The 23,771-nt window shown below is 35.4% G+C and overlaps 1 protein-coding gene across 1 annotated transcript in view; it reads left to right on the top strand.

Moving 5' to 3' along the window:
* Gpr158 (G protein-coupled receptor 158) overlaps nt 1-23,771 on the top strand; it is a 231,767-nt gene that overhangs the window by 144,128 nt on the left and 63,868 nt on the right. Inside the window, 1 exon segment of the mRNA XM_090319031.1 lies at nt 8,514-8,582. Within this exon segment, the coding sequence (XP_090175157.1) occupies nt 8,514-8,582 (69 nt within the window).

The raw sequence follows: 23,771 nt of genomic DNA on the forward strand, positions 1-23,771 counted from the left end.
GTATTCAAACTAGTACAGAAATGCTTTAAAACAAATAGTTCTGTTGACAGCTCCGTATGATTCAGGAAGTCACAAAATCTTTGTAAATTTTGCAAATCTGAGAACAGCCTTCATGGCGTGTGCTTTCAAACCACAGGCATATGGTGAGCCAGTTCTTGGCTTTCAAAGACGTGTGACTGAGAACGAAGAGTTTGAATGTAATTTAGAAGGGTTTTGAACTGATTTAACATTAATGAATCCATTTTGTCTTAATGGCTATCTTTGTATCTTTGTTCTGTTCTCTTGAGATCATATTTTATGGCTTTCCATACAAAATGTTATCTGGCATGTGGTGCATTCATGTTAATGACTAGATTTGTGACTGTGGTCATTTTAATTAACTAAAACAGATTTGTATTTAATTACTTTATGTTTGACATGCTCAAGACAAATTTTAGCCTATTTGCTTATTGTATTGGGTCACTATAAAAATTATGTCTGCCAAAATCAGTTGCAAACAGCTATGTAAAATGAATAGAATTTTGATATGAATTAATGTAGACATTCAACAGCAAAATGGATACAACATTTTTTCTACAACAGCCATAAATTATAAATCATAAATTTGTACTTGCCCTAATATTTTAAATAAACAGATAAGATAGGGAAGACTAACCCATCAAAACCTTCTGCTGGTTTTAATAATGGCAAATGGAGTTTATGTTGCTTTATTTGTTTTTATTATGTACTTTTGGCTAAAAGTCATTATCTGAAGCCAGGAGATTGACTTACAAACTGAAAGGTCATAAAAATGTTATTTCGGGGCCGGGAGTTTGGCCTAGTGGTAGAGTGCTTGCCTAGCATGCACGAAGACCCGGGTTCGATTCCTTGGTACCCCATACATAGAAAAAAAAAGCCAGAAATGGTGCTGAGACTCAAGTGGTAGAGCTCTAAGCCTTGAGAAAGTCCAAGGATAGTGCTTAGGCCTTGAGCTCAAGCCCAGGACTGGCAAAAAAAAAATGTTATTTCAAATATCACCACAGTTGAAATATATTTTTTAAAACTTATTCATGTCAGAATTGAATTTGTCATTGAAGAACAAATTGTTAATACCTAAGGAGGACAGAATTAAAATTTAACTGTGGATTTATGGACATTATATTAAATAATTTGATGTGCAGTAAAAATGAGCACACAAATATATTTCACAGAGTTGCAATATATTTTACCATGCATAGCATGTTCTTAAAGAATTGGATATAAATTGCCTTTGAGTAGCTTTTAGAAGTAGACTAAAATGAATAGTAATAAAATAGAGATTTCCCGAGGACCTCAGAGCAAATAAAATATCTAGAATTTATACCTTTCATCACCAACCCATATGTGGCCCTCCTAGACTTTTATGGAGACCTGTGAACTTAGGTATGTCAGTATGTTGATTTTTCTATTTATATGGCTTTTCTGATTTACTTTTAAGTTTTCATTAATTTTTGTAAAATATAACTTCCTAAATGAACTAGATAAACTAATAATAAAAAAGCATGCCCACAAACAGTCACACGAACAAGAAAAGAAAAGAACAATCTTTCTAGAAACTCCCATGCCTGCCTCTTTGCTGAATATAGAGGAAGTACTCAGAAAACAGCCAACCTTCCTGTGTGGAATGTCAGTGAAACTCGCAACAAGCTAATGTGGAACTAGGTCACAGGTGGGAAGATGAAATGCGTGGCCCTAAGGGTGCAGGGCAAAGTGGAGCTAAAGCATGGCCAGAAGAGCTGCTGGGTAGGAGAAGAGAAAATAGATGAAATTCAAGTCCATACCATACTGCCTTCTTTTGCATGCCTTTCAACTTAAATGCCTCTTGCAATGATGGGCATTATATTTTCTTAATTTGGTTTTACATTATAAATCTTTGACAATGAAAATGTACACCTTTTCATCTACATCTCCTCATATGAGTTCTATCAATTTCCTTTACAGGTGCTTTTGTGTGTGTGTGTATGTGTGTGAGAGAGAGCGTGTGTGTGTGTGTGTATGCATGCACTCTGATTCTGGGGCTTGAACTCAGGAACTAGATGCCATGAGCATTTTTTTTTTTTTGCTCAAGGCTACCCCTTGAGTCACAGCTGCACTTCTAACTTGTGGTTAAATAAGTGGAGATAAGACTTTCCTCAATAGGCTAGCTTCAAACTGTAATCCTCAGATCTCAGTCAGCTTCTTGACTAGCTAGGATTATAGGCATGAACCACGACACCCAGTTGAGCAAGTATTATTTTTATTGGTTCATATTATGTCAGGAGATTCAGTTGTTATAACTCTTCACATTGTATTCCAATCAATGTGATCCCCTCTCAGATTCCATGTTCCAACATTCCCAAAACAACATCTTTAGTAGGGTTTTTAATCTCCTTTACTCAAGCACCTCATTTATAATGTAAGAATGATAATAGTGCACTGTGAGGAGGGAATGCTTTCGTCAGTTAAAGAATGGGGAGTGGCTTTTAAAGAAATTCAGCTGTCATCACCATTGGTGTTATAGCTGTTACCCATTACCACATCTATTAACAATCAGTAAAAGTGAAATTCTATTTTCAATTGGGAAAATTGTTAAATGGATGAAATAGCAATAATGGCTTACTCCTCAGTCTCTACCAGTCCAGGGTTCTAGGTGTGCCTTTCATTTCTCCAAAATCAGCTCTTTTGTTCCTTGAATTTAAGTATTTCTCTTTTATGGCCATAACAATATAGCCAAAAACAGACAGGGAAAACTACAGTGATTGGAGTAGTATCAGCAATGATAACACCCTATATTTAAAGTATATTATTTAATTTATCCCCTTATAACATATAAGAAAGAAATTAGGCAAGGGAGAAAATAGAAGTAAATAATTAGGGAGAATAAGGAAATTACTTTGATTTAGGTTTTTTATTTAAACAGGACAGACTTTGAGAAAAATTATAGGAAATATAGCACTTATGGTATTTATTGATGAGGAGAGTCGAACACAGTAGAGGAGTGTGACTTCATGTATACCTGAATTTAGGTTTGTCTCTGCCCACCCTGTCTGCCTCAACCACATTTACCCATGTAGAACCAAGAAGTTATCGAATGTCAATCTACATATACAGTTTCTTCTATTTCCCCTATCTTCTTCTCTCACATTTCTTCCCTTACCCCCTTCTCTTTTTCCACTTAGGACATTGGCTATTTATCTTACTCAGCAAATCACAGTCCTGTGTGTATGAAAATGTGCATTCAATGTGAATCAACATGTACATGACATTACACTTTAAGCATTTATTCAGTCTCTCTCTCTCTCTCTCTCTCTCTCTCTCTCTCTCTCTCTCTCTCTCACACACACACACACACACACACACACACACACACACACACACACACAGCTATTTATGTAATGAAGCAATTTGTCAACCAAATTTTGGAAGTTCTTAAAAATGTCTCAAACATTTCTTTTATATTGAGACTGTAAATGCATTATTTACAGTCAATTTTTACTACAATATAAGTTTAAAATGATTAGACCTGAATAGAATGAATAATAACCTGAATAGAAAAGTGATGGGAAACATTTTATGACATCTTTAGTTTTAGTTGCCTTTAGTTCATTGAGACAAAAATGTCTTACAGACAAGTAAAAATATTACTCTAGAAATGCAGATAAAAGTTGAAGTTAAAGGGGGAGAGGGAAATTGGGACCAAGACATGAGAAAGGGTATCAATGTATGTGAAGTAATACACCTTCTATCTGGTGAATATAATGTAACCCTTCTATTAATTACAATAAAAATATATGAAAAAAGTTGAAGTTAAAGATAAACATAGATATTTGGAGTCGTTCATTAATTTAATAGAATTTAAAAAGCTTATGACTTCTAGTAAAACTGGTTTAGTAATAGTCCAACTTTAGTTGAGGCTAAGCTTTATAAAATCTACTGCAATATAATTTCCTTTCCTAATTTTTAACATTAACAAATTTTTACTGTCACATTTCTGAATATACTTGCTTCTCTTGTGTCTTTTTTTTTTTTTTTTTTTTTTTTTTTTTTTTTTTGCCAGTCCTGGGCTTTGGCTCAGGGCCTGATCACTGTCCTTGGACTTTCTCAAGGCTAGAGCTCTACCACTTGAGCCTCAGCACCACTTCCGTTTTTTTTGTATGTATGTGGTACCAAGGAATCGAACCCGGGTCTTTGTGCATGCTAGGCAAGCACTTTAACCACTAGGCCAAACTCCCAGCCCGACTCTTGTGTCTTTTTGAATTGACATTCTGATCTTAATGCATAAAAGATACATTTTAGACAAAAAGATCTATCATAGACAAGAAAGCTAATTAAAACATCTATCAGTTTTGTGACCTTTTTAAACTTTGTATGTAAGAGTAAGCACTTATTAGCTGGTTAAAAACTTATGAATTAATTATTTGAAAATCTTTCCTGAATCATATTTATGATATGAGAATTAAAAATTTAAAATTTCAAGGTAATTATTTAATTGAAAACACGCTATATCTTGGGGATAAGGATAAAGGCTGAGGCAGATTTTAGTGAACTGACAACATCATATGTAAACAAGATGTATTCTAATTAATATTCTATCTCTTTTCCTGTCTTAGCAAGCAGCTTTAATATGGTGCTCTTAATATGGGCCGCATTCTACACGAACCATTTGAGTCCTCACACTGCTAAGTTTAGGCAAGTCAGAATCCACCATGCTTCACATAATCCAGAGATAGTTAAAGCTATTTTAGGGGTTGACTTTTGAATTCTTATCTTCATAATTTTGGGATATCAATAACATTTTCCCAAGCAACCTTTATAGCCCACCTTTGTTCTCTTGTGTCAAATACAGTGTTAGCGTCTTGAGTTTCCGAACATCCTACTTTTCTTGCAAATGTGGTTATTTATTTCACTTCATTAAATCATTTCTTGTATTTTTATTTAGATGCTTATTGTATTTTTGTGTTTATTTGCAAATGTCTTGTCAGACGCAACATTTTTTATGTTTTCAGCAGAATAAAATTAAAATCAATACAAGCTCTAGAACTTTTAGGCTATTTCCAAATGTCAAATTAATAAAATGAGATCTTTGTTTTACATGTTTTTTCCCAGTCATTCTATATACTTCCAAATATTCAGCAGATCAGCAGAACACATTAAAGACAAGGTTAACCATGCTGAAAAATTTTATCCTTTTTTCACATTTTCCTTCCTATGTAAGAAGACTGAGTAAATGCTGATATTCAGGAAACAATTGATAAGCTTTATTGCAGAGGTGTGAGCATTAGCATTTTATGTTCTTACCTTACACATTATGATTCTCAATGTGTCAAATTAGAAAAACAAACTTCTGAGATTAACCAATAAAGAAAAAATTACTTACATCTGATGCCATTTAGGGTTCAGGTAAAAATAAGCAATGATTTGTGAATGTCTTGAATTTCTCTGGTAAAAAAATTTTAAATTTACATTTTAATATAATGGATGTCAAACTAAATGACATTTGAGTTTTCCAAGTGATATTTTGAAAAAGTGATCCAAGTATTTTATCACGTTTATGTCAAAAATTTAAATTAATATTTTTTTCAGGTTTGCAGTTTCCTTTATTTTTTATATTTTTATTGTAATTAATAAAAGGGTTACATGATAAATATAATATTAAATTAATATTTTATACTTTAATAGTGTGTGAATTTTATTATAATCTTTTTATGAAGAGATGTTTTTTCTTACAATTATCTACCTTTTATTTGATAATGTATACGTTATTATCAGTTCAAATGAATAAAAGAAAGCTAAGCAAATGGCTTAATGTTTCAATAATTTTACTTATTCATATTACCCTCCCATGGAAAGATCTCTTTGTGATATTTTAGTTTTTTCATTCACTTTTGTATGCATTTTTGATACCCAGAGAATTTATCTCCATTGTATAAAAATACTTTATTTAGCAGTATTGAAAGGAAAAGGGAAATAAAGGTTACAAATAGATTACAGAGAAATAGCAGCTATTTGCATAGTTTTGCAGTGAAGCCATGGAAAATGAGGACAAATGGTCCTTCATGGCCTAGAGATGCATTCTAATGGTGTGTTAGAGGGCAAAGAGCTGAGAGATAGGAAGAAGGCTGATAGGAGTCATTTTGGTGATAAGTTGCTTTGGACAGGAGCATGAACAATGTAGCTCAGAGAAGATTATACGCAACATTCCTTCTCATGTACCTCAGTCATTCTGCATCTCTGAAACTGCATTGTGTCATAGATATTGAGTAATAAAGCAGATGAGGCTGGGGGAATACCTTTAAGTGTGCACATTATGTGAAATGAAACAAAATGAATTAGTAAACATCTCATGGTAGTCTTGCACAATAGAGACATGCAAAGTTTCTGCCCTGCAATAGATGGTAAATTGTAAGCAATATTGAATGACTTGTTTTTAATTTCAAAATGCAGAAAATTACTGGTTTTTTGTCTTTTTTCTTTAACCTTGTTGTTGCTTTGAAACTTTTTTCAGAAAATACATTGAGAAATATTAGAATATTTAGTAAAATTTTTAAGGATTATTTTAGTAACATGCATTAGTTTTGCAAGTGGTTCACTGTGACATTTCCATTTATGCATACATTCTGGAAAATATTTCTTAGACTGTATTTAGTGCATTGACCTGTTTTAAAGAATATAATACTACGCATGTCACTCTAAGCTAGATTTTTGTGTAAAGAGGTAAGTTAAAACTCAGTTATGGGTCCAGGAGTTTGGCCTAGTGGTAGAGTGCTTGCCTAGCATGCACAAAGACTAGGGTTCAATTCCTCGGCACCACATACATAGAAAAAAGCTGTAAGTGGTGTTGTGGCTCAAGTGATAGAGCTCTAGCCTTGAGAAAAGTCCAAGGACAGTGCTCAGGCCCTGAGTTCAAGCCCCACAACTAGCAAAAAAAATCCTCAATTATGAATTATCCTGTCACCTGAAAAATGAACTGTTATGTGGTCTTAAAGATGAGAAATAATATTGTTTAAGTAATATGCCAATTATGAAAATCTTTTGCATAAATCTCAAGAATATAAAATTTACTAGCACATTTTTACAAAATTTGAATGACCTCTTACTTGCAACTCTTTTTTTTTCTTTCAGTTTTTTTTATTGTAATTAGTAAAAGGGTTACATGATATTTTACTTGCAACTCTTACTTGAACTCTTTATACTTTAATGTTATTGCATGTTTTGTTATTATATAATTCCTTATTGTGTTTTATTTATTTGGGGTAAGAAAAATCACTGACTATAAAAAAAAAATCACTGACTATTAGCTTGAGTGGTCAGTTCTGACTCTAGAACTAGCACTGAAGGAAGAGGGAAGCCTTCCTGAGTCTGTTACTCAGCAACCCCAGGAGCTTCCAAACTCATGGACTTAGCTTCCTCTGTCTTGGCATGTCCCCTAGGGGGCTAGAACTGCTGCTTATCCTTGAAGCAGTACTTCAAGCTGGGCCTTAGGACACCTGCTGTGCAAGTGAAAGCTCAGAATGTGGCATTTTGCCACAGTCAGCGAATAAACAACTAACACTGAGGTTTAAAGGTATCTGAATGGCTGTTGCTGGTGGAACACTCCTGTAATCCTAGCTAACTCAGGAGACTGAGACCTGAGGATCATGGTTTCAAAGCCAGCCTTGTTCAGGAGAGTCTGGGAGACTCTTATCTCCAGTAACCACCAAAAAGCCCTAAGTATAGCTATGGCTCAAGTGATAGCACTCTAGCCTTTAGCAAAAAAGAACCAGTGACAGCACCCAGACTCTGAGTTCAAGATGTAAACATCAATATTTTTATATTAGATCTATATATTTATATAGATATATAGATATCATTTATTTATAGAGATACCTATATATCTCTAATTATCTATATCTAAATCTATATCTAATTATCTATATCTATACCTATATGTCTATATCTATATATCTCTAATTATCTATATCTATACCTATCTTTATCTCTATCTATATTTTAAAATAATTAAATAAATTTATGCTTAGTGAACTAAATATTCCAAATCTTATTTAATAAGCAATTTAGGTTTTTGAAATTTGATGGAAGGGTAAATAATATTACAGCTGTTATACAGGTTGAGATTGCTCTCTTGGTTAAGATGATTCATGTTCTTCACAGAGTTGAGATTAATTGGTGAGTTTGGACTATTATCATTTAGTATAGAAGGAGATATATCACTGAGATTCCAAGACCTTATACATGTGCCTATTTAATCCACAAGAATGATCCTGCAGGTATTTAAAATGATTAAAGAATAGCAGTTGGTATATACTGGTGGCTTTTATTTCAGAAGTACAGCCAGACCTTTATAGCCAGTCTTTCTGCATGTTTTACTTTCCTTCCTAAGTGCAAGACATTTTGAATGATATATTTAACTTCCTTCAAAGAATACTATTTTAATAGTTCAAGCATTTTCATAATAGTTTAAATTTCTTCATGTCTAGAAATGTAAGCTAATCGCAACATTTCCTTTTTGTTTTTAGAGCATCAGGGCATCCGGCCTTATCCTGTTGGAAACAATCCTTTGTGGATCATTGCTCCTATACTTTCCAGTAAGTAACATCATCACATTTTTTTCATATATTTTTATTATAATTAATAGAGGGTTACATTATATTCACCTGATAGAATGTGCATTACTTCACAAACTTCGATACACTTTTTCATGTCTTGGTCCCCATTTCCCTCCCCCTACCCCCTCCCCTCATCTTGTTTTTCCCCCCTTCCCTATCTGATTTCAAATGCATCATTGCATTTTACTAGGCATTTTCATTTTGCTTTGCTAAAATTGTGAGTGAGTGTGTGTGTGTGTGTGTGTGTGTGTGTGTGTGTGTGTGTGTGTGTTGCCAAGGACTTCACAGATATTCAAATCCTTACTCTTATCATTGGGATAACCTTAAACAAGTTATCATCTCAAAAGTTTGGTTTCAAATAGAATTCATTATGCTTTTCTTCCTAAGTTTGTGAGGGTGTGTAAGTAAATAGCACATGAAAGTCACAGTTGGTATATGTACTTAGTAGATACAAACAGGTATTTATTTCTTCTCCCTTGATTTAAATCAGAATACAGAGACATTCCAACTAGTAATGCTGGAAAATTCCCTGTGGAAATACAGATTCGAGAATGCATTTAATAAAACAAATATAATATATTAGACTTCTGTGTGGTGCCAGTGCCATCGTTGGTTATTTTATCATATTAGTTCCATGTCTAGATAAGAAGGTAAGGACCAATGTATTGACTTAGTTCAACCAACTTGTGCTCAGCTATTGTGGGCTAAAGCAGCATGATAATTTCTGGGAATGCTGTATGAAAAGGATAAACTTGATTTCTTCTCTTGAGAAGCTTACAATTTACAGGAAGAAATGAGTCAGCACAAACTGTAATACAGTGTGACAAATGCTAAGTGGATCTTGAGAGTGGGATGATGCAGAGGCACTTAGAAATTGTATCTCACCAAGTCCAGGGAACAGGATACCAATGCAAACTCAGAACTGAAAGATGAGGAAATAGCAGGGAGGGAGATTGGTTGCCTAGATATTATGTTTCTATTCCTGCTGCCTCCACCCAAAGAGGGCCTCCACTCTTTGCAGTCTCTCTATCTTCTCTCCCATCTCAGTAATTATCTCAGAGCCCCAAAGCTCTCACTTAGTGATCTCATAGACTCTCAATTTTAAATAAGAGTACTTGCATCTTGAGCTGAATTTCTTTCTCTGGGTTAGATCTTTACCCTCTGTTACCTCCATGGAACTACAACAGAATTGTCTACTGTGTTTTTAACTGAGTTACCAATCACTGATTTTTATGCTTATCTTTCTGGTTTCTCAGGCCAGGAGTCATGTGTGATACCTTTCATTCTCATGTAAACTGGGAAACTTCTCAAAATATATCAACAATCCAGTCAAGTCCAATCATGTTCACTGCTATATCCATGGCTTAGTCAAGATAAGTCTTTACTAGATTATTATCATGATCTCTTATTAACTCTTCTTCTCCCACACTGGTATCTTAAAATCCATTTGTTTTCAAGACATCTGTTAGTTTTAACACCAAAGTTACACTAATCAAGTTATTCTTCTCAAATCTATTAAATGATTTCCTTATAGTAGGAGGAAAAATCCTTACAAATGTCTCTAAAACCAGACAAGATTTGCTCCTCTACCCCCATCGCCCTAATTTCTTATCTTCTTCTCCTGTTGAGTGTTTAGATCAAGAACTCATCGATCTGTTCAGGTCATGAATTACATTTTCTACTTCTCCTCAAAATAGAAGTATATTTAGATGATTAAGTAAATTGCAGTTATGGTTGGGATGTGGGCCCCAACCCAAACTTCCATGTCAAACAACTGAATCCTCATTACAGCAGTGTTGGGAGGAAGAGCCTTTGAGATGGTATTTACATCACAGAGGCCCCTTAAGGGAGTTAAAGCCATAATAGCAGAGTGTAATTAGGGAATTTTGGTCCCTTTTCTCTTTCTGCCATCTACCCACAAGAATGCAAAAAGAAGGTATTCACACATCAAGTGCCAGCACTTGATCTTGGAATTTGTGGTCACCATATCTGTGAGAAATACATTCCTGGCTCAGCTCCTTTCATATAGCACTCCAAATGAATCATGACAATATGTTTTTATTTTTCCATAACACTATATTACCTTTTTCTAATTTACTGGCATGATTTGTCCATATTAATTAATATTAGAGACAATGCACTAATATCAAGACTGAGTATTTTACCAAACCTTCCTCTTCCTGTATAAATGGCAATTGCATACATCATAACATTCGGACTTTCCCACAGACAAATCAGATATTAAACAATGTCATAGAATCAGCTAGTGAGTAAGTGCAAGATCTGAAATCTCCTAACTAATCTGACAAATATTCTTCATAATATTCTTCATAGTTTGAACATCTGTTTCTGCTATTGCACTTTTCCCTAAATCTGTTATTTTGTTGCCAATAACCAGAGTACAGCTCCTGAGGCTATACTATGTACCTTTGATTTTAATTAGGTTTGTGTTTATGCTCTGAAGATCAGAGTCAAATTATTGTACAAAGATATGAATATAGCATGAGATACTGGGGTTCTCAAAGATTCAAATATAGTACTGCTCAAGTATGGAAAGGAGACTAAGTTTATTTTATATGAGGATTAGAAAATTCTATTTGGATCATTGATAGTAAAGTCTAGTTGCATGGCAACATGTGTATGTACATGGGTGTACATGTATGGTACCTTTTTGACAAGAAAACAAATGTAGTCATTAGGCCAGGACATATTGCTTTCTTAGGATTTACAGAAAAGAAGTTTATGACTTTTGACTAGAGTCTTTGTTTTAAATTCCCAGACACCTGCAAGATGAATTTTGCTTATCTGAAATGCTTGGGACTAGAAGTGCTACAGCTTTTAGAGTTTTTTTTAACTAGAATATTTGCATAGACATTATCACTTGCATAGCCTCAGTCTGAAAATCCAAAATCTGAAGTGCTCTAGAATCTGAAATGAAGTTTTCAGATTTAGGATTTTGGGAATAAGGATGCTCAAACATGGGTAGCCAGAAGGTCTAGTGGTATAAATATAATTGGTACCTTTCCATTCTGTTAAATATCTTACTCGTTGAACTCTGGTGTGGACACAGTTACCCATGAAATTTATAATTTATAATTTATTTTTATTTAAATATACTTGAATAAACAGAATTGTTTTTAAGAATGGCTAAATCCATAGAAGTAGTCTCAGGAAACTCCCTGATCTACTGTGTTATGCAATGAGACTTTTATTCTTTTTTTATGCTGCATATTGTTGTTCAGATTTGCAAGAATTAAGGTTATTTTTTGCCTTTTTTCAAGCAATCTTAGACTACAGACGATTTCATAACAATGCTTATATTGGAAAGTCCAAATGAGAGATTATCATCATTGTGCAGATGAGGACAAACCAAAATCTGACTAAATTTAGCATTGTTATAATTGTTAGTAGAGATATGAAACATTTAAAGCATTTTCTTACCAGTTCTCAAAAGTGTCCCATGATTTGATGCTATACATTTGTGGGCAAATGATTCCTATTCATGATCACCTAAAAACTTTTGTGAAACATATAAAAAGAACTTTAAAAATTTGCAGAAAACAAGCTAATGTTTTGAGTTCCTAAAAATTAAAGTAAATAAAGAAGGCATCATACAAACTGATAAAACATATTATTGGTAATATAAATTCGGACAGTTTTTCTTCCTTGACTATAACACCAGTTTCATTTGTTAAGATAGGTTCTTCCTTCCTCATACAGTTACTTATTTGATTGGCAATGTGCTTGTAGAAAACATTAGTTCAAGTAGCAAGACAATGGTGTTCTCAGAATGTCTCACCTTCCACGCTAGCCCAGATCCTACTAAAAGAAGTACAGGCCAGGTACCATGGCTTATGCCTGTGATCCTAGCTACTCAGGAGTCTGAGATCTGAGGATCATGGCTCAAAGACCATGAGACTCTTCTCTCCAGCTAACCACTAGAAAACTGGAAGTGGAGCTGTGGCTCCAGGGGTAGGATGGTAGCTTTGAGCTGAAGAGCTCAGGGACAGCACCCCGGCCCAAAGTCCAAGCCCCACGACTGCCAAAAATAATGCAAAGTATTAGAATTAAAAGAGATATGAGACACAACTCAGTCTTTGCCCAAGAGACAGACTGAAGAAAATTGCAATTTATCCAAATTTTTCGGCTAGAAATGAGAGGAAGTAATGGGAATGTCAATAAAGAATCCAATCTCTTTAATCTCTTTAGTGCAATAATTTACACAAAAGGTATTTAAATAAGCATTAAATATGTAACCAGGGATTCCTATGTGGTACCCTTGGTAAGTCACTTCAGTAGGTCTCCAAGGAAATGAATGGCATAGAGAATGGGACAAGAAATTGATCTATAATAGCCCAAGATTTGGCATTAAGTCACAGTGTAAATTTCATACAAACTTGGATGAACCATGTATTTGAACCACCTAAATATCCAACTTTCTTTTGTTGGTTGTGTGGCTTGAGCTCAGGGCTTGGGCAGTGTCTCTGAAGAACCTCTTGGTGTTCAGGGATAGCAGTCTTCCACTTCAACCATATCACCACTTTTTGTTAACTGAAGATAATCTCATTGGGACTTTTCTGCCTAGCCCAGCTTTGAACCCCAATCCTCTGATCTCAACCTCCTGAGTAGCTAGGATTACAGGCATGAGCCACAGGCACCTGTCTTCTTATCAAACATTTTTGCTTATGCAAATGGTCATTTCTTCTTTTCTGTGCTGGTACAGGAGCTTGAACTCAAGCTTGAGTCATACCTCCAACCTGGTATTCTACTGGTCACTTGGAAATAAGAATCTCTGGACTTCCCTGCTTACGCTGACTTTAAATTTTGTTCCCCAGATCTCAAATTCCCGAGTAGCTAGAATTACAGGTGTGAGCCACCAAGATCTCATCTAAGTCACTAAAGAGGGTGTTTATTTGTTTTGTGATCCACCTAAAGCCTAAAACTAAAACTACAAAATCTTTCAAAGCCCATCCAGAGGTGACGTATCATTTAGACACAGAGGAAATGTAAGAGGTTATTGCTCCCATGTACTGTGCTTAAAGGAAGAGAAATATAAGGAGATAATTCATAGTGGAAAAGAGAGTAAGTGAATAAGACCATGTAAGTATAGCCAAAGCAGCTAAGCTTTTAATCTGCTACTGTTATTGTTTATATCGATGCTGAAATTGTTCAAGATCTGGCCATCAGGAGCCCCTTCAAGCTGCCTTCCAGTCCCATTTCACATCCCATCTTTCCTTAAGCACTTCCCTACTCCCTACTGCAACAGAATGTTTCAGGCTTATTCCATCCTTTTCCTCTGCCAGCTCTGCAATCAGCTTTTTCTCTAAGGATCTCTGGTTCTTTTTAGGGAAAAGTAGAAGCAGTTTGGTTCTGAGACAGATTCAGTTCCACTGTGAGAATATAGAAAGTTCCTAATGTTATGGGTAGGCTGGTATTTTTAATCTGTACCAGAAGCCATCTCACTGGGTGTCCTTCAGATCCATTTGGATTTATACCAGAGCCAAAGCAAAAATGAAATCAATTGGAAAGAAAGTTGAATACTAAGTTTAACAATGCCAAGAATACAATAGTATGAGGAGAGTGGTTTCATGAAGAGGCATGTTAAAAATGTATGAGACAAGGAGATTCATAAGTCACTAAGTGTGAGAGATATTCAATAATATTGAGGGCAAACTACGTGAGACCTCTGGACTACTTTATTTAAGGGAACTTGAGGAGTGTAATGACGGGACAATATATTCTCTTCCATAAGGGAAGTTAGAACAGAAGAGCCAGTTACAAGTGCCATGTATTTCTGTGCTATTCCATTTATCCATTTAGCTTGTACCCTGTCCACTTATCAGAATTTGGGGTGACCATTGGTGGAATCATGAAAGATCATGGAGTCTGTCCAAAGTGCATATCTAGGATAATTGGTGAAGAGACTGGTTGGTGGTATGTTGAATTAACTAAAGATCTCCATTTAGTTGAAAGAAGTTTTTTAAAAATAGGTAAATATATGGACTGCCTTGTTTTTAATGTACTTTTATTGTAAAGGTGATGTACAGAGAGATTATGGTTATATAAGTCAGGTAATAAGTATACTTCTTTTAGGACAATGTCACCTCTTCCCTAACTCTTTCCCAGTTTTTCCCTCCAATCCCCTCCCACAAATTGTGTAGTTCATTTTCAACACAGAATCTAGTAAGTACCACTGCTGCCTTTGTTTACCCTTTGCCCACCATTTCCATGCCCCCTTTTACCCTCCTTCAGCAAATAAATCAACAAATAAGACAAAGGTAATGAAAACAAAAATAGCAACAAAGGAAAACAAAACCCCAAATAATCTTGTTTCCACTTTCTGGAGTTCATTTTGATAAGTATTATTTTATATGGTCAGATGTACATAGGTATTGGACCTATGTGGTCCTATCTCAAGAATATCTTCCTTTGTTCTCTGTGTGAATGCCTGTATTAATTTGTCATGTCCCTGTGTATTTTCTTTTCTTTTCTCATCCAATTTACTTACAGATTTATAGGCACATTCTAACTACTACAAATGAGAGAAACCATGCAAAATATGTTTCTTTCAGACTGGCTTGCTTTTTCTAATTCATAGTTGAAATTCTTTTACTAAGCTAAAAGAACCTTAATGGATATTTGGATCCCGCGCCTTAGTTATCCATGAAAAAAAAAAAAACCAATGTCATTTTTAATAGAGTAAATACTCTTTCAACTTTACTACCTTTTAAAAATAATTCATTGTTTTCAAGAGATGTAATAATGACTCATTATTTATAAACTAGAACAAAATAGGAAAACAGAGAAAAAGATACAGATCAACTAAGGTCTTTATACAGAAATAATGAATGCATTTAATCATTTGCAACATCTCTGTGTACATAAATACATATATAAACCCTTACCAAAAATAAGCAAATGGCAGGAATTGATATATAAAGAGAATTATTTCATAGGTTTTATAAGAGATACTATTTATAGTCTTAGTAATTCAACAAAATAACTAAAGTGAGGCTGAAAGATAACTTTTAGATTGCTTTGTCTTCATAACAACCATTGTTAACTCTAAATGATCTTTTATCCTGGGCTCAGTGTTTCTCTCCTATAATTTCAGATACTCAGGGGGCAGATCAAAAGGACTACAATTCAAGGCCAGCCCAGACTAAAAAAGAAAAGAAAAGATTTAGCAAGACTACTAGGCTGAACAAGCTGGTTGTGGTGACCTGTAATTCCAGCAACATAGGAAGCATAAGTAGGAAGATCATGACCAGAGATCAGTCCCAGCAAAAATTAACAGCATACCTTGTCTGAAAACTAATCTAGAAGAAAGAGAAGGAAAAAAAGGCTTGTCTCTAGTGGTAAAATGTTTGCCTAGTAAGCATAGTCTTGATTGATTTCAAACCCTAGTAACATACACACACACACACACACACACACACACACACACACACACACACACAACAATGCTTAAGAGAAAAACATTGAGAAATATTAAATGACGTTATTTTTCATTTGACTATGTTACTGATTTAAACAGATCAATCAACTTTTGTTTGGGCAGGTAAGAATTTTTAAAAATTTAATTGTTGGGGTGATATATAGAGGGGTTATAGTTACATGCATCATGCAGTGTATACATTACTTTTTCTCCCACTTTCCCTTCCCCCACCCCCTCCTACTCTTCCTTTTCAGGTAAGATTTTAAACTCAAATACAGCTCTTTTGGCCCTTTCTTGGTATCCACTCATCTGAGTAGTTCCAGGAATTGAAGAGAGGACAATTGCTACCTTTCGTAGATGACCTCATACTTCTTCCCAGAGTCCAATGTCATTCATTAATCTTGCAATCAAATACAATAGAATTACTTTCAAATTTCTAGTTCTTTATCATCTTTTCCCAGATCATCACATTTCATTTACATCTATATATTTAAGTCATATTTCAGATATAGACTATTAAAATATATCTTTGTATTTTAATGTTCTATCTTTTCTCTTCATCAAAACCTTAAGTTGTTTGCACATTGGATTTTCTTTCCTACTTTCTTAGAGCAATGGTATCCCTTTATCTGTTTTTCTTACTTCTTCACTGAGTCTCTTTATGAGAAGAAACATGTTTTCTCTATTTCCTCAGGGGCTTATGAGACACTCTGAATCTTTTCTTTTTTCTTGATTAGTGATCCCTTTTATTTCCAGTTGTCCATCTGCTTCTCTCATCCAGAACTTAGTTTCTGTATGTATTCTGACTGAAATTATTTTTATTGTGATAAATATACACATCAAAATCTTTCACCATTGGGGCCTGGGAGCATAAGCCAGTGGTATAATGCTTGCCTCACACATTAATTTTGTAGTATATACAGTAGATTTGTATATGCATTTTCTTCCTCCTCTTCATTCGTCCTTTCCACTTAACCCCACCCTACTTACAAGTGCCTGCATAAACAGCAGCCAGAAATCTCCCATTAAAGCTCAGTCAGACACTGTTACTCTTGGATGGTTGGGCATGTCACTTGGTGCTATAGCAGTTGCCTAGCATGCTTGAGGCCCTGGTTGCAATCCCTAGTAAAAGAAAAAAGGCAAACACACAGAAATGAAGGTAGTGTTACTCTTGCTCAAAACCTAATTCTCTCTTTCACTTAGCATAAAACTGGATAGGCTACCAGACTTACATGATCTGCTTGCATTTTATTGCCAGAAGTGGCTACGCTCTGTCCTTTACAACTCTGGTACTGGCCAGTGTCTGCCAGGAACTTGCTTCTTCATATTTGCATGTGATAGCTTCTTCTTGTCTTGTATGTATTTACTGAAATATGCACTCAAGTGCTGTGGTCTTGGCTTTTTCCTAGAGCACTTAAATGCATATTTCTCTATAACTAATGCCCTATCCATTCTAAATCTTTGTTCAAATGTCAGCATCCGAGGTAAAGGAAGTTAAGGAGCTCATTACTTTGGAATAAGAAAGGAGAGGATAGTTCAAAGTTTGTGACATTGGAGTGAGAACAAGCATTCCAACTGCCAAGAATTCCTAATAAAACCAAATGGAAACACATACAGTGACGTCGTAGTGGCAGAAATGTCACCATTTGACAGTAGACTAAGAACATTATGAATGATTCTGAGATTGCTTTCATAGAAGCAGATGAGAAAATGCTGGCTCTGGCAGCAAGTGAGAGCCTGACAGTCAGATGGTTTAAGCTGTGAGTTAAGAAGTGATGCCTCTACCACAGCGTCATAGCTAGAACATTTCAGCTCTGTAGTAAGAAAATCCTGAAGGCAGCAAAATATCGATCTATTTATAATTCCCTTGCTATATATACTTCATGGCTTAATGCCTTTCCTCACTGGCAAAATGTGTGACAGGGATATTCTATATCTTTCCCTCTCGATGAAATAACTGCTTCTGTGCTGGCCCATGAAGATAGGTAGCTGTACGTTTCTAAGGTCCAGCAATTTATGCTTAGTTAACAAAGGCTTACCATTTAGATTTAGATTTTAGCTATTTTAGGTAAGCATCTTATTTTAGAGAACTTTTAAGTTTCAAGTAAATATCCTCAAAATCATTAGACATCTTTATTAGCTGACTGTCAGTGCTGTGATGTCTAAGTTTACTTCTGTGGTCTTTTATATGAACAATTTGACAAACAAAAGGTATGAAATGTCTGGAAATGTCTGAGATATTATTAATAAAATAGCTCTATAAAGAAAAAATGTTGAGTTCAAGAGTATGCCTTGAGAAAGTTTCTTCTTTATTGCCTCTGAGGGGGAATAAAAGCAAAAAAACCCAAAAAACAAAAATAAAAGCAGTAGAAGAGTAAGACATGAATTTCAACTTTTCTTCATAAAAATAACCAAAGATCATAGTAAGCAAATGTAAGAGGAAGGGGTAAGTGAAAAACACTGGGGAAGTAGCCATCTGCAGAGTGGCCCAGAGAAGTACACTAGAAAAGAAATTTGAGCCATCCCTGGGGACTGTGATGAGTTGAGGATGGGTTAGAAAAAGCAAAAAAAGTTTATCTAGCAAAGTATATATATATATATATTTATATATATAGAGAGAGAGAGAGAATAGTAAAAGTAGAAAAATATAAAGGCATCATACTTGCATGAAATTATGTTACCCAAATTTAACCTCAGAAGATCCAGACCCAAGAAAAGTGTAGCTTAAGGAAGTATGTGGCATATAGTCTAAATAGAAAGTCCAGTGTGAGCTTTTAGGAGAAGAAATGAAATGCTTTCTTAAAGTTTATCCAAGTATCTCTACCTTCTATGTTTGTTTTGGTTACACATTCATTTAAAAGCTTTGGTTGCTATATGTGAATATTTATTTATATTGCAATTTCTGGAACAGGAGAGAAAATAGGTTACATTTTATGAAAAGATAATTCTATTATTACACTTTAGAAATACTTAGTATGTAAATTATGTAAAGATGCCATTTGATTAGATGTATATTATCTCTGTGCTTGGTTTATCTTTGAGTATTTACTTTGTTACTTTTTTATTGTATCCTTGAGTATTTAGTTACTTCCAGTTTCATCTCTAGGCTCTGGGGGTTACAATGAATGTTTCTGTTCCCTCAAAGATCATGTTGAATCCTATCCAATCCTAACCCCAGATAATGCTCTTAAGAGGAAGAACTTTTATAGAAGTGATTAGGACATGAAGACTAAGCTCCCAGAAAATAAACTATAAAGTAAACGCAGAAGATACCACTCATTGTCTTCATAATGCAAGCCAGGATAAGAATGTTGTCCACAGTTAAACAGATCCTCAAGCAGACACAAATTCTGCTGGTACCTTAATCTTGGCATAAATTCTGATAGTGCCTCTAGAATTGTGTGAAATAATATTTTTCTGTTATTGAAAGAGCAGTTCATTAAAAACACCAAATATGGTATTTTTGTTATAGCAGTTTGAACAGACTGAACCAGGGAATCATATAACTCTGATGAATTCACACATATATTTGAATGACATCCTAATCCAAACTCTACTATCAATTTAGAATTTACTCTCCTCACTTTTCATACTTTTATTTCTATAACCAATATTTGCTTTTCATCCCACTGATTGAAGCATGAAAAAGAGTGGTTGCTCCACCCATGAGCTGCTATCCTGTACAGGTAGAGCATGAAGATGTTTCCTTGCTGATATGTTCATATGTATAAGTTATAACCTTGTGAGGTCAATTATAAGGGAACAAAAGAATTAGAGAAACAAAATGCAGGATGATGATTACTACTGAGGAGGAAGGAAAATAACAAGGTTATAAGGACATAAAGGAGCAATTTTAGATAATCATCGTAAGTGTTAACTCAGCTATAGATAAAGGATTATTCACTGAACTACGAGTCTGTATTTCTGTCTGATTAGCTATTGATTTATTGGCTGTTCGGTACATTAATAAAATATTACAGTAGTCTAAAGATTAGAGTCCTAAAGGACAAACAAGTGGCAGTAAAGGAAACTGGACATTCACTGACAAGGAAGGAAGAGGAGAACCAATTAAAAGCCTAGCATTGGTGACTCAGACATGTAATCCTAGTTACTTAGGCTTAAATCTGGAAGATCGTGGTTCAAAGCTAACTCAGAAAAGTCCAGGGACCTATCTCCAAAATAACAGGCATAAAGCCTAGTTGGAGGCATTTGCTCAAGTAGAGCACTAGCTGAGAGAGCAAGCAAGCCTGAGTTCCAACCCCAGTCCTGGGGGGAAGAGCACATAATACAGTGTTTAAAAAGGAGGAATTGTCAGTTCGTTCACATGTTGCTGATGCGTCTTGGAAGATGGGGAATGAGAATTGCCACTGAATTTGACAGTGCAGAAGTGATCCTGACCAGAGCAGCATTAATGCAGTGCTGATACAAGGCCTATATGAATGGGGCTAAAGGAGATGAGACAGCAAGTATAAACAACTCTTTCTACAAGTTTTGTGGAAAGGAAAGTACGGAATTGGTACTTGAGTGAGAATGTTTCTTTTTAAACATGAGAAAAATTGCAGAATGTATTGCTAGCCTTAGAATGACCTCATGGGAAAGGAATGTTATGCAGAAGATAAATGAGTACTGTCAATAAGGATACTTTTAAATAGACAAATAACTATGAGATCCAGTGAGTAGGGGAAAGGTGAAATTAGGGGTCAGAATCAGTCAGTTCATTTGTTGTAATAGGAATAAAGGAGCTATCAAGACTCATTTCTGTACATATAAATTTAAAAGCATGAGTCCAGAATAAAATGAGAGCTCAAGATTTCTCTGGGAATGTAGACTTAGAGGCTATTTCTCTCATTCCCCTACTGTTTAGGGCTTACCTGAACAATGTAGATATAGTAGTATCTCAGTGCAGTTGAGTGTGAGCTCTCTCCATTTGTATTAATGATTCCCTGGGCTACAGTATATAAGTATGTCTTCAAATGATTGATTGCTCACTATTGACAAAATGATCATTCACAACAGAATAGACCCAAGACAATGGAGCTAGCCTTCAAATTGGACTCAGTCTCCATCCACACACAATTGGACCAGGTCCTCTTCATAAGCTTTCCTTGTATCACTTACTCAGGTTACTTGAGTTATTTCTGCAACAGTAAAGCATGGTCAACATTGGGCAGCTATTCTAACCAATTCTAGTCATTCTGATGATCTATGTGTACAACTAGATCTGATTTTCACACTTCAACTAAATTTATATGTGACAGGTGTTCAAATAAAATGGATTATATCATTAAATATCTGGGTCTTTGAGAGTTCTTAAAAATTCTAGACAGTATTAGAATTTTTTTCTTCATTGTGTCAACCTTTTGCTCTCAATTCATTTCTGTTTCCTACTCTCATTAAACAGATTATCAGAAAGTCAAATGTTGAAAGTTGGCAAGCCATTCCATTTTTGATAATGTTTAAATAGTATTTTCATCCTGGAAGTCTTGGCTTTGGGGAAATAGGACATTTATCTTTAGGTGTCTTCTCAGTTCATACATAAGGAAAGCATTCATTTAGTAAAAGTTAACCTGCATATATTTATTTCATGTTAAACTAATCCTGTATAGTATTTTAGTAACATTAGCCACTGCTACCCTTCAAAACAATGTTCCAACTTCTCCTCCTCCTCCTCCTCCTCCTCCTCCTCCTCCTCCTCCTCCTCCTCCTCTTCCTCCTTGTCCTTCTTTTTTCTTTTTGCCAATCCTGGGGCTTGAACTCAGGACTTGAGCACTGTCCTTGGGCTTTCTCAAGGCTAGAGCTCTACCACTTGAACCACAGTACCACTTCCAACTTTTCTCGATATGTGTAGTACCAAGGAATCAAACCCAGGTATTTGCGCTTGCTAGGCAATCACTCTATCAGTAGGCCAAACTCCCAGCCCCATATTCTGTTTTTGTTGTTGTTGTTTGTTTTGTTTTATCTTTTATTTATGCTCAGATTGATTCTTGCTGTTTTGCCCAGGCTGGCCTCCAATTTGTGAGCCCCATGCTTTAATGTTCCAAGTACCTGAGGGGATTGTAGGTGTTTACCACTGTTCCATCTACCAACAGCCCTCTCTTGTAATCCCTCCTTTAACTAGGGATCAAGATAGAGCATTTCTGTAGCTTTCCTAGAATTCAGAAACAAATATCTCTGGGTACTATCCTTTTACCTACCAAAATATTCATCAAGAACTTGAGCTCCACATATCCTTCAGGTGTTCCTGATCTAACTAGAACCAAGGCAAACTCCAGGACCTTCTAATATCCACAGACTACAAGTAAAAAATTAAATATCTTATTTCATAATGCCTCTATCATTACTCTGTACTTCAGAGAAATTTGTTTTTCTGTATAGAAATTACCTTATTTTTCCTCAACTATTTGAAAGTTAGAAAAAGTCTCATTAAAAAGTCTATTTTCCCCCTTGTCTAAAAATAAAGGCTCAACCATGCATGGAAGCCATGTACTACTGCTTCTCCCCAAGAGAAAAGAACCCATGTGTTCTATCTAGTTTCCCATAGTTCATCTCCCTGCCTCCACCGCACCCCCATTTTATTCATGTAGAGGGAGATACTGCTTGGCACTTCAGCATGAGCCTTGGCTTGCTTCCTTTGTCCTCTATGGGAAGTTTTGACCATTAAAAGGATCTTCATCTTCTGATACATACTGATAACCCAATTTAAACAAATCTGCCTTTTGGGGGATTGAGCACTTGGCCTGTGTGCTGTCTAGGAGCTCTTCAGCTCAAGGCTAGCACCCTACCACTTTGAACTTGGACTTGGAGATAAGAGTCTCATGGACTTTTGTGCCCAAGTTGACTTTGACCTGAGATCCTCAGATCTCAGAGTCCTGAGTACCTGGAACTACAGGCATAAGCCACCAACCTCCAGCTCTAAATCAGCCTTTAAAATATGAAAGACATCTGAATATATTTTTTCACATATTTTTATTATAATTAATAGAAGGGTTACATGATATTTGACAGATAGAAGGTGCATTAATTCACATACATTGATACCCTTTCACATGTCTTGGTCCCCATTTCCCTCTCCCCCACTCCCACCCCTCATCTTGTTTTCCTCCCTTTCCTATCCAATTTCAGATAACCTAATACAAATATATCTGATATATCAGATAACAAAGTGAGATACTGTAACAATATGAACATCTGAATATCTTTAACAAATAAGCCACAAAATAAAAATAATGAAAAGAAACTGATTATTATTGTGATCACTTAATAGCTCAAAAAATAGAGAACAAGATAGAAGAAAGATTACAAGGTAAGATTAGGAGTAGGATTGACTGCAAGTATCAAAGAATATAAAATTGGAGGCTTTATAAAGCCAAACTTTCAGGGCTGGGAGTTTGGCATAGTGGTAGAGTACTTGCCTAGCATGCACGAAGACCTGGATTCGATTCCTGGGTACCACGCGTCCATAGAAAAAAGCCAGAAGTGGTGCTGAGTCTCAAGTGGTAGAGCTCTAACCTTGAGAAAGTCCAAGGACAGTGCTCAGGCCCTAAGCTCAAGCCCAGGACTGGCAAAAAAAAGCCAAACTTTCCCTTTTTAAAAAAAGAAATGTGAACGTGGCTGGCTCAAAGATAAATGGATTTCACTGTGATGAGCTTGACTCGCATTCCCTCAACCCCATTCTACAAAGGAAGAGGCAGGAAGAAAGGGCAAAGCAGGACACATTATACTATGCTGCC

The sequence above is a fragment of the Megascapheus bottae genome, chromosome 26 (genome assembly GCF_031878675.1).
Source record: "Megascapheus bottae isolate mThoBot1 chromosome 26, mThoBot2.hap1, whole genome shotgun sequence".
In the NCBI taxonomy this organism is placed as follows: Eukaryota; Metazoa; Chordata; class Mammalia; order Rodentia; family Geomyidae; genus Megascapheus; species Megascapheus bottae.